This window comes from Leptonotus elevatus, chromosome 7, assembly GCF_054856555.1.
Source record: "Leptonotus elevatus isolate MCC_2025b chromosome 7, RoL_Lele_1.0, whole genome shotgun sequence".
In the NCBI taxonomy this organism is placed as follows: Eukaryota; Metazoa; Chordata; class Actinopteri; order Syngnathiformes; family Syngnathidae; genus Leptonotus; species Leptonotus elevatus.
The window spans coordinates 26,054,363-26,067,207 of NC_141245.1; the positions used below are offsets into that span (position 1 = coordinate 26,054,363).

At 44.5% G+C, this 12,845-nt stretch overlaps 1 protein-coding gene across 1 annotated transcript in view; it reads right to left on the bottom strand.

Moving 5' to 3' along the window:
- Window positions 1-12,845, bottom strand: part of nectin3a (nectin cell adhesion molecule 3a) — a 35,268-nt gene that overhangs the window by 14,757 nt on the left and 7,666 nt on the right. The window contains exon 2 of the mRNA XM_086081529.1: window positions 128-475. Coding sequence (XP_085937655.1) covers window positions 128-475 — 348 coding nt within the window. The remainder of the gene's footprint in view (window positions 1-127; window positions 476-12,845) is intronic.

Here is a 12,845-nt window from a genome sequence, read left to right on the forward strand (position 1 = left end):
TCCGAAACCTTACTCAACGTGACGTCCAAATGCCGAAAGGAAAAGCGGTTTGGAACTTGGGAAGGCGACCAAACTGGGGACTGCGCACTCACTGCTAACGCATGCACAAAGAAATCGTCTGGCTTACCTAAAACATTGACGTTGACGGACGCCTGCCCATTTCCCAGCGGGAAAGTGGACACCCTGCAGGTGTATAAGCCCACATCCGCAAGCTCCACGCCCTCCAAAGAGATGCTGACATCTTGGTTGGTGGTGGAAACGAAGGCGACGCGATGGGCCAACTCGGGCGGGATGGATTGCCCGTGGTCCACGTGGTACACGGCCAGGATCTCCTTGCCTGAAGGGAGTTGGCGCTCCCAGGAGCTCTGGATGAGGTTGAGGTTGGACACCGTCTTGATGCGGCAGCTCAGCGTGACCTTCTTGCCCAGCACTGCGTCCACTTTCTCGGGGACCAGCACCAGGTTGCTGCTCACCCCTGGATGAAGAAATAAACCCTCAATCTTGGGCCAAGATTTTCATATACTGCTGTTATAAAACACTTGGAACATCTTCTGGCTTCTTTTGTCGAACGGAGAGGAAGCCCAGCATATACAAGTGCTACCCCAAACCGAGTCGTCTTCACTTCTTCCTTGCCCAAACATTACACTCAGTCAGACATTCAATGCAAATCAACAGTAGTTGGGTTTCCATCCACCCATTTTTATTCGAATTTTCAAGAAATGCAAAAATGAAACTGAATGGAAACACTAGAAATTCGAAAAAGGGCACAATAAATAAATAAATAAATAAAAGAGCAATGAAAATTACCGAATGAACTGAGCTCTCCAAAAAAAAAAAAATAATTTTTTTAAAAAGGGTCCAAAATTTGGGGTGGATTTTGAAGCGTATTGAAAAAAAGAAACATGAGCAATTTGGCTATGGAAACAGGTTTTGCGAATAATCGCTGACAAAACCGGATACACGTCACACGTTTAGACCGGATATTACGTCACACGTACGTTTGTAGTCCCAAAGCAATATCGGACAATAAATAAAGCAAGGTATGTTTGGGGGGGGGGGGACCAAACAGAAATCTTTTTGGAATTCATTAAAGAAGCGAATACGACGTCATCGCACGGCGCAGTCGCTACCGTGTCTTTTTCTTCTTCTTTTAAATTACATCTCTATGGTGTATAGCGCCACCTACAGCGGCAGAGTCCCATCTCAATATTTGCAAAAGAAGAAGAGATGCAAACGGGCAGAAGTCGCATGTCCGTTTTGCGCAATCAGTAAATTTGCTTAAAAAATTGGAAACAATTGGATGGAAATCTGATTGGTAACCAAAAAAAAAGGGCAAAATCAAAGTGCAGTTGGTAGAAGGAGATGCAAAATAAAAGCCGATCGAGCACTTAACCCATTAAACCCGGGAGAGCGGTTAAGTCCTTTTGTTTTGACCAATTCTTGACCTGTTAGCCGATGAAATGCATCCGAATGTACACGAGAGGCTGACGAGGGACTCGAAGCATGTCCTGGAATTTTATTCAAGCATTTATGTCTGACACAAAGTTGCAGGAGTTATGACATAAATGACGCACTTGACAAGAAAATCGAATCAGTGTAACGAGACGACAGTGACATACTGTTAAGATTTTTTTTTTTTTGTAGACAATGAGGATGTTGAACATTTTTGACGGCTTTGTAACGGAATGGACGACGAATGATTACCACTCGATCTCCCGAGGTTATTACATCAATTGGCTGCAGTGTTGAAGGTAAATGCAAATGGAGTTAGTTATCCGCAGATGCGACATGTGTTTGTTGATTTTTAACAAAAAGAATATTGAAGGTTTATAATAACAAAATCCAGCAAAAATAAAATATAAATATACAGTAGATGGGTCTTGCTTACGCTTGAAGTGTTTTGCTTTGAAAGTTCATGTGTAGCTTTGACACCTGCGATTCTAATTTTAGCAGAAAAAATTCCGCCAAGTAGTTGACCACAAAAACCCCGAAACCCAAAGCCTAGCCATTTGTACTCATGCCATTTATTCAGTGTCGACAAATGAAAAAAGCCCTTAGAGGTCATTAATAGCAATGAGTTCAACTTGTAGTTCCCAAAAGGTGGCGAATAAATTAAATTAAACTGACTGAAACACCAGAAACAGATGAAGCATTTCAAGCTTGTCAAGTCAAACATTTAACAAAACACTCGTTTTTCCAGCTCCATTTTAGTTCTTGTTGACATGTTTACAACGCAGAATTTGTTATATTTGGGAACCATCAATCTGCTGTGCGCGCCTCTCGGATGTGTGCACTGAGCAAAACGTATAAAAGTGGCCCACCGGCTGGTATTTTCGGTCCTTGGCACCGACGCGAGCGGTTAGCCGCAGCAATGCTATCAAGCGAGGCTGAGGCTACCCCTGTGCTCCGTAGCGTCCTCTGTAATTTCCCAGATTTCACACACACAAAACGCACGCGCACGCACACACACAAGCTTTCGCTCGACCAAAATAAGGCCCAAGTGTGTGAGTCTCAGACATTTTTGTTGAAATGGCGACTCGGTGTATGTTGAATTGTGTTGTAAACTTGCCAACTGTGCTATAATACTCGGTCGGGCTTTCCTGAAATCCCCCCCCCCCCCCTCTTGTAACTCACCCAGCGTTGTCAAAACATTTTGTGTGTGATTCTGGCACCCGCCTACGTGCAAGTGGGGGATTTTTGACCTAATAACTCCCTTTTTTTTTTTTTAAACAACCCACGGCTATTTATTTGAAAGAGGGAATTCCTGAGAAGGTTGCTTTTGCTATTTTTAGACTCAGTCTGGCGTAGTAGTCGACATCATCACACCTCTCAAACGTCACATACACCGTAGAATAGATGGATTCAAAGACAACCAAGAGGAGAACAAGCTCACCAAAATACTGCATTGAACATAGAAAAAAAGTGAAAATATTCCTCAACAGGCCGAAGAACTCTTTAATACTCTTTTATTCACAAGCGACAATCACAGCTAACTGTTAGCCATGACAGCATGCATGTGCTAACATATTGGCTAACTTGCAGGGGACAAGAACGAGAAGCTACATTTTCAATTCTCAATGTCACGAATATGAGGTTGAATGCTTGACAACCGTCACAAGTTTCATCTGCAAAAAAGCTGGTCGATTGCAGAAGAAATTCCAAACCACATTAATTGCTAGTTGTGTAACAGAGCCAAAACATGCATGCACATCTCTTATTTTTCGTACAAAAGCACATGGCAACTTACGAGTGACGACTCCTGAGTAGCTAACAGAAGCCAGGCTCAAAAGCAGTCACTGACAAGCCTTTTGTAAAAAAATAAAATGTGTCAGAGGTACATAGTAAAATAAAATAAAAGCTGTAACGGTGAAAAACATGGCTTAAAAGAAGCAAAACCCGCAAAAATCGGAACACCCTGATGGATCCGCCGATTGGCTACGCTCTCAAACATTCGCCCCTCAGTGGGATACGAGCGTAACTCTCGAGAGGCCGGTACGAGAACCTAACACAACTTAAGCTGTATTTTCAGCTATTGTCGTCACGTCACAAAGAAATCATCTCAAATGCACAACAGCAGTCACAGAAAAAACAAATCGGTTGTTAGCCCACAAAAAGTACAAACCTAGTACCAGTAATAAACAATAAGTAATAAATACAACCAGCACCAGTAATAAATGTTGCACATGTAAAACTGTTCAAAAGTTCAACCATACGACTTGTTTGCTAACCGCTAGCGTGAGAAGCTAATGTAGCAATCTACATGTTCACATGTCAAACGGCGCAAGCGGATTAGCCCAAACACTCGTGAGTCACAGAAGGCGGGAATCGGACTCCTTTGTTCGCAAAAAGTCCGTCTGTACTGTAAAACAAAACACGGCAAAATGGAAGCCAAAAAAACAATTCTATGTTATTGTTGACAAATGGCAGGCATGACGCGGACCCACTTCTGTTTGCCGTTTCATGACATCGCCAAAAAGTCAATACTTCCGCATTTGATTGTTACAAGAGACGACGCGATAACGTAACAACGCGATAGATGTCCGCGCACACGCGTGTCAGACTTTGAGCCCGACGGCTTCTGTACCACTTGGCGTGGGTGTCGGCTTTCCGACCCCGGGAAACGAGAGCCGGCGTGCGCGCCATGTGCTGTTTGCTTTAGCGTGAGCGTCGGGGAGCGCGTACATAAACACAGGGCGGGGGTGCACACGGTCGACTCCACCCTGACCATTCGGGGGGGAGGAGAGACAGATGGCCTCAACGTGGGATACCGACAGCCAGGAAGTGCAATTGTGGGGGGAAAGTCGGCATGGCGGGTACTGAGGAGCGGCGGCAAATGTTTGCCAAAATGCAGCTTGACAAATCTCACGTACGCAATGTGGAGTGCTTTTACCAGGCAGCTCACGATCAAGTATGCAAGTGTTAAGTCATCATTTGTATGAATGGAAAATAGAAAATGATCCTCACCGCAGGTTCTGTGGGGGGGGGGGGGGGGGTCAAAGGAGGACCTGCTGCATTCGTTTTATTTGTGTCCATATGTTGCCGTGTTCTGGAGGACAGTTCAACTTTGGTTGAAGAAGTGATTTTTGAAAGATGAATATTATATTTGAACTTTTTGAAAATAACTGTACACCTTTTTTGAATACCATATTATTGTTGGCTAAAATGTTTGGGTTTTTTTTAAAGCTAAAACAGGATTTATTATCAATATAGTTTAAAAACGATACTAGCTGTACACAAAACATTCTGAGCATAATAGGAAGTGGAGTGTTTGTTTAAAAGGAACCTCCGACTGTCATGACAAGTTTGCGCTATATTACTTATTTGGTTGTTACAAGGGTTATTATAGTTTTGGAATTGTCATTTTAATTAGTTTTTATTTCATTTTTACTTTTTGTTTTTTTAAATGTAGTTAGTTTTAATTAGTTTTCAGGGTGGTTCTGTTAGTTTTTATTAGTTTTAGTTATTTAAAAAAAAAATGTTTTAATTTCAGACAGTATTAGTTTATTTTTTAATTTTATTTAAAAAAAAAAGTGCATTAGATGACGTCACTTCTGTGTGACACTTTCAAACGTCCTTATTCCGGTGAAATAAATATACTTGAAATCACATTTAAAACCATCCCCCAGGCTGATACATTAAATTAATGACCAAAGACTAAAACGAAGGACATTTTTTACTATAATTATAGTTAGTTTTGTAAACATAAAATGTAGTTTCAGTCAGTTTTCGTTTTGTGAAAAGCATTTTCATTTTTATTTAATTTCGTTAACAATGTGAAAGAAAGTAAGTAAAGCCTCGTAGCGTTCCTAAAGAAACAACATGCGATGGGGAGAGCTAACTAGCTAGCACCTAGGGCTGAAGCCAAACTGATGCTAGCTAGCTAGCTATCTGAGGCTAAAACAAAATTGTGGCAGGGTTTTTAGTTTCAGGTGCTAGCTAGCTAGCTTCGTTGCTAGCTCCCTTGGTGCTCGTTTACCTGCTAGGAAGCTAGCTACCTAGCTAGCTAGCATCAGGGGCTAAAGCCAAAATGATTATTTTTCCCTTGGCTAAAGCCCAACTGTGGCAGGGTTTTTACTTTCTGGACCTGGACCCGTTTCGTGAGCAGCCCAGGAAAACGATGAACTCATGGGAAGGCTCCGTCCGCTTGCTTTGAAGGAACGCTTCAATATTTGTTTCTTTCCCTCATGACATCACTAATTGTGACAAGCTGCTGCGAAGGGTAAACCAAAACCTTCCTCCTGGCGGCCAGCAAAAGCGGCTCAAACATTCCGTGTCCGCCGGCGCCCCGTGAGCCAAAATCACCGCCCACCGGCGAGCACCTCCCCGGAGGAGCGTTGTCATCTGGACGGAGAGCCGCGCCGTTGGGTCGGCCAGTGTGCGTAGGACGAAAGACGGCGCGGTCCCTGTTGCTGTAATCAAATATCGCGTATAGACGGTCATGAGGGATTGATTTAAAAACCTCACCGATCAAGAATGTAGGATCTGCGCAGGAGGTAAAGTCGTTGTAGGACTAGAAGAAACATGAACACGACCTATCATGTAAACCTGGGCCGGTTCCATTTGGTCCATTGCCACCCGTCCCGTTCCCCCCAGAACTGTTCTCTTTTTTTTTACCAGCTGCCCTGGGAAAATAACAATCTCTCCCAGGCCACAATTTGTCTCGTTTTTTTAGGAAGAATGCCAAAAGCTAATTTGATTTCCTAAATTCTGTACTTTGAAAACGTCCCCTGTGCTACTGTGCAACGCTTTATTACCAAGCGTGTCGGCGGCGGCGGCGGCGGCACATTTCCGTAGGTACACTTTGGATTACCGTAACTCTGGCACAATCGCTCACTCACAAAAAAAGTGGCAATTATTCATACCTTTCCCCTCAAAATTCAATAGAAAAGCCTTCATTGGCTATCGCAGCAAATAAAACGCATTCCTTTAGTTGCTGATCAGCTTTTTGCATGACTCATGACGTTCATCTTGAGCGATGAGCTCTTCTTCTCATCACTCTGATCTTTCGTTCCCTCCACAGATTTTCAACTGAATTCAAGTCTGGACTGTCTTGGCCACTGCAAAATGTTAATATTTCTTAACCCCTTTTGCTGTGTGTTTTGTCTTGCTAAAATGTCCACATATTCAAAGTTTGCCGGCGGTATGAATCACTTCGGCCTTGACTGTTAAGTGCCCGATCTCGGTAAGGTGAACCCCCCCCCCCCCCCCGCAAATCCAAGGTGGCAACCCTTATCCATTACTACCACTCATGATGACGATGTTGTCATTTGCTGTTTTGAAAAAAACAAAAAAAAAACAGCCGCAAAATCCAGCCTTCACAAACGTCATGCTCGGCTGGTAAACAAACAAAAGAGCGCAAATGCTGGTCTTACTTTCTGAGCGGCGCAACAGTGGCTTGTGTCCAAAGTCATCAGCAGTCCTCCAGGGGAGGTTTGCTGCTGTTGCTGCTAGCGCCCAAGAAAGCCCGGCTCGGCCCAACCCAAGCCAAACCTCGCCGCAGGCCCGCCTCTCTTTTCCTGCCTCCGCTCATTTTCAAGGGGGCGTCGGCGCCGAGGCAGAATGAGACTCAGTGTTGCTGTTGAAGGGGCGTGCGCGCCGACTCATCATGAAAGGGCGCCATTAAAGCTCCATTACGCTCCATTAAAATGATTCGCGGGCTTCTGTGATTGTGATCAAGGACACACACACACACACACACACACACACACGGAGGGAAAAAAACACCCAAGCGTTAAAATGCTTCTAATGAGGCGCACTCACAAAGGACATTTCAACCATGCGGGCTTAAGTGACCTTTCACTTCCCTTGACCAGCACTCTTAACACGTTTGACTGGATTATTTCCAGTCATTTTGTTTGGCTTTGGGACAAGAGGCGCAGCAGACCCTGGACTGGTCGCCGGTCACTAGAAAGGGCAAATATATATATATCGGTTTAGGTGAACGGTATGAGATTTTTTCTAATAGGTTTTCTGGTCAGCTAACAAATACACGCACGCACGCACGCACACAAAAAAATAAAAAAATAAAAAAAATAAAAGAGCAATGATGATGACATTTCCAAATGAACAATACTGAGCTCTTAAAAAAAAAAAGAAAAAAAAAAGAAAAAAGAAAAAAAAAAGAAAGGGCAAATATAGACAATCAAGCATTCTCACATCCCCCCCAAAAAGATGAGATTTTTCATTTCCTGATTCTGTTTAGTAAAAGTTATGCTGTTCGCGCAGGTGTGGCAAATCCAGGTCGAGAAGGTAAAGCCATCGCCTGAATGCAAAACGTTAACGTTGCATCAGTCGGGCTCAGAACGTGAAAGCGCAGGAAAAACGGATTACCGATTTGGCCCGCTGTGCAAAAAGGTGACCAAATGCCGCATTCTCCGATATCTTTACGTAAAAGGATCTTTTTTTTCTTCCCCTCCCTCTTGCACGTTGAAAACTTGAAATCCTCGCCACCTCTTTGTGTGACGCATCGTGTCGTGTGTTCGAGTCGGCCCTAAAAATAACACAAACCCCCACAACAAACAATAAGGCGGGACATGAGGAATGTTTGTTTTCTCGGCACATACTCCTTTTGTAGCCTACGAGCGCTTGGGCAATATCCATGCGGTCCTGCTAAAGCAGGGGGTGTCAAACATGCGGTCCGCGGGCCGGATCAGGCCCGCAAAAGGGGTTCAATCCGGCACGTCCTTAAAACTTCATCAACAACGCCACGCAATGCATTCTGGGACCAAAAGGTAGATTTAACACGCATTTCCATTTGCATTTGTGTTATTTTTTTTATAACAATATGATTACAGTTGAGCTCCATAATTTAGGGCCGGCCCACAAATAGTGAAAATCTGCATATAATTGACCGCAATTTTAAGTTATATACCATCATTTTCCCGATACGGCCCACTTGGTAATACATTTCCCTCCGTGCGGCCCCTGAGCTCATGAGTTTGACACCCCTGTGTTACGTGGACATGTTTAACCAGCGGCGTGGCAGGCCGGCGGGGGGGGGGGGTCCACTTTGTAAAGAGAACGGGGCCATTTGAAGCGAACGGCGACATGTGAAAGAGCCCCCCACCCCCGCCCCCCCGCCTGCCTCGCTTTTTTCAAGGCCCGTCACCCTCTATTTGTCCGCCCTCGCCAGGGCACAATGCCAGGAAGGAAGGGGGTAGATTACGCTCACGTTGGTGTCACCCTGCACAAATATTCTTGATGATAAAGACACGCTGGACAGAAGAAGGCAATTTGCCACTCGCTCTTTTCCGAACGGTGCCGGCAAAGCAGGTCTGCCGATAGGCGGCGCGCGTTTGTGCTTTCCACTTCTTTACACAATGACAACAAAAATGACAATAGAAGCACAAAAGGGATCCATGTGGCCTATTGAGCGCACTTTGCCAAGCCAGAGGAATTTGACGCTCCCTTGGGGGGGGGGGGGGGGGGTTGGGGTGGCTCCTTGAGTTTGCCTCTTCTCCATCCCTGTTCAACAACTTTGAGGCCGTTGACTTGGTCAACTGCGGTCATGTGATCATTCTTCGCAGGTCTTCAATATAGCGAGCGCTTGGAAAAACAATGGCGGGCAAAGTCGACGCGTAAAAGCATCACAGCGATGCGATTGTTCAAAGTCACTTACGAATGGTAACTGCCATCTTGTAAAATACAAATAAAGAGAATGCCTAGAAATATTCCACGGTGTCCAAAAAGCCTACTGCAATGTCCTCGTGTCAAATAATTGTGGGAATGCTGGAAGCTTTCACGCCCTTAACGTTAAATATGAACTTTTCCCCATTCATTTAAATGGCGATAACATTGAAAGGTTTCACTTTCATAAGAGATCAACCAGGGCCATGTTGAAAACAAGCTGATTTAGCTACAGTTCGTACTGAGCTATATTCTAATTGCTGCAAAATGGAAACAGATAGAAATATATATATATATATATTTATTTTTTTTCTGATGAAAGAAGAGACTCTTATCTTTCTTTTGGTAGATTCCATGTTTTTACAGCAATAGAACACAATATTCTGTGAGTCTTGCTAAATCAGTCCAAACCCAGTAAAACAGAAGGCAGGAGCGAAAGTTAATCACGTTTATTTTGGTTACAACTGAAATCACGATTAGGACAATCATTTATTTTTTGGTACAAAACAAGAAATTGTTTAAACTTAAAAATGATTAAGACAAACACTAAGTATGGAAGTTCCTTTTGGATGAAACAATTTTTTTAAATTAGTTATTTAAAATTTTTTTTTAAAGATGCATCAACTCAAAATTAGTATTAATATTCTTTTTTGACGAATATGCTGATTTTGTAATTGTGGAATGTGAAGTGTAATCATTGAAATTGTAATAAGTCTGCTTTAAGAATGGATTTGAAAGTTTACTTTTAATATTGTCTGGTCAATTAAACTTCATTTGTAAAGCAAAATGTCCTCACGAGACAAACTGCATGCAATTCATCTTTTCCTTTCAAATCCTTCCCACGTTTGTCCTATTTTAGATATGCTCACCAAAAACACGTTTTTTGTTTTTTTTTACAATGTGCACTGCTCTCACTTTGAATGTTGATAAGGTTGCAGGTTTTGCTAAGGTTAATACACAGCATTTCACTTGCTGTCGTTGTCGTCCCCCCCCCTCCAAAAAAAAAATTATATTCCAGGTCATGTGAAATGCGGAAACGAGCAATCACTGTCTCACAGGGAGGAAGTGAAGCCGCCCAGCCAAAAGCATACATTGGTTGTTGGTTCAATGTGGCACAGGACCAACATTATCCTGCATGGTCAGAGGGCGTTCACTTGTTTTGTTTTTGTCAGCGCTCTCCGGTCTGTCAGCCTGTTGGACAAAAAGACGAATGACACTCGCAAACCCAAGCAACATGCGCTGGAAATACTTTTTTTCTGGCCATGTGTGTCAAATGTTAAAAATACACAAAGTTCACAGCAAAACAAATGGAAAAAAGGGCCACTAACTGTACAGGAGTCCTCCCACGCCCGATTTGCCACCGTCCCAAACAGGGGCCACAACGTTGTGTGTTTACGCTAAAAGATTGTGTGCGTTGTTGGCAACAGAGGAAAAACTGGTGGAAAGACCCCCATTTACAAACTTGCGCTTCAGGTAGTGCTGATGGTTTTCACCATGACACATTTTGGAACACAAAATCAAAGTTTGAAGCGATGGAATTGGAAGTGTTAGTGGAAGAGGCAAACTCGCATTTTACTCAGAAGCCGTTATATCTTGCCTTAAACATAAATTTATAGCTTTTTAAAATTTAGGACCGAAAAACCAAAATTCTGCTCTGGGAGAGGCTCACACGGACCGTCACAGAGCGCTGACATGACACAGATGTCCACAAACGCAGCTTCAGAATAGGGATGGGCGAGTGCCAATACCAGGTATCGGTGCCAAATCGCCAATACCAAGCTTATTTTAAGGTATGGTACTTGGAACAACACTCGCCGATAGCAGTATCGGCCGCCCTTTTGTGACCGTTTTACGATCGGGAGCTAGAAATGATTAGAACAGAAAATTGCCATTCATTTCTTACATTTTTAAGGAAAAATGCTATATTAGGATATATAGCATAAATGTTATGTATCAAAAGTACTCGTGGACTACTTCGAGAGTTGCGTACTCGTCAGCATGAAAAAAAAAGTGATATAGAACTTCCAGTACTTGAATATCATATGTACAGTAACATGGCATGACTCCTTCTTGTGACACTTGAAAATCAACCAACCATCCAACCAACCATATCCATCCGTCCGTTCAAGATCCTAGCAACAACGGGACCGTGGCTCAAGGGTGTGTACTTTCAAAGGTCCATGAGCCTTTGTGCTCCGCATCGCTGAACACATCGGAGAGGAACATTTGAATTTCAGGAACGACCAGCGCTAAAAATGAACATTTGAACGGAAAGACGTTCTTCCCCGTTTTCTCAACCGCTCTGCACTCGGTCAAAGGACATAAAGTCGAAGGGTTTGTTTACTCCTGGTCCAGTCGCGGGTCACGGTGAAAAGGGCCGCAGAAAAGGTTTTATTCTCCATCCCGGACGCTTCACGAACGTGCATTTGCCGAGTTATAGAGTTAGAGTTGCCATTTTTGCGGGATGTCATGTCAACGTTTCAATGGCTGCCAGGCACGTCCTCATTAACTCCCGACAGCGAAGCAGCCTTTTTTGCCCGCCGAGTCCAGCTTCTTTCCCCCCCCCCTAAAAGCGACGCCCCGATGCTCAGATCACTGCGGCGTTGTCGTTTCTATTAAAGAGCGGCGCGTAGACAGGACCCGAGGATTTGCCGAGTCAGCGGGGGGGGGGAGGGTGGGGGGGGGCGCAAAGGGGGGGTTATGGGAAACAGGTGTGGCCGCCATTCAGGCCTCTTTGGCCCGGTCGTTCAGCTGTCAGGTGGTTGCGGCGCTTGGCTCCAACGGGACCCCCCCCACCCCCACCCCGGCTCCAACGGGACCCCCTCCCCCGCCCCACCCCCGAGCGGGACTGCCTGACGTGAGCTCGTACGTCTCATTTCTGTTGCCTCTCCCGAGCAATGCAACCACTTGGCGGATGCTTCTTTTTTTTTTTTTCCAAACGGGAGAAAAAACACAAACGCGGCAAACGGCCATGCACTCTCCAGGAATGACAGCTTCCAAAACCATAAGAAGCAGGAAACGTTCGCTAGCGTGCATTATTTACGACACGGCCGATGCACTTCCGACCATTCTGTCAGGAAAGCCCGACAAATAAACTTCTTCCTGTGATATCAAATCGACAATTGCAGTCCGATGAGTCACGAAGGCAACTTAGCCACCTTACGGCTGGGAATGCCAAAGCGGGGGGGGGGGGGGGGTTATAGCCCCCCTCGCTTGGATTTCTTTGCTTGTGTTTTTTCAGCAGCCTCGTTCCTTCAGACAGACGCGCTGTGTTAATGGCCTGAAGAAGAACGCGCTCAAATAGAATCCCGCGGCTCGTTGGATCGTCCGCTAATTGTGCCACTTGACTCACGGTGCACTCGTGACCCGCCACCATTTATGTTTTGTTGCCTCTTTCATACAGAAAATCGGCGTAATAGAGGTGTCCTCGCGGGGGAGCAGGCGAGCCGGCGTTGGGCTCGACTCGCAGGGTCAATGAAGAGTCAAAAGTTCATGCATCGGGCTTGGGCCTGATTCTGTTGGAATGAGAACACCTGAAGCAAAAAGATGACGGTTTCACGGCGTTTTTACACATTTCGCATTACTAAACAACAAAAAAGTCAAAGTAGGTATTTCTCATAAAAACCTGCGCTTCTTCATATTGTGACACAACGAGCTAACGTTAGCCGTGCCGTTTTCTTTCTGTGGCAAGTCAATCGTATTCATTTCTTCAATTGTGG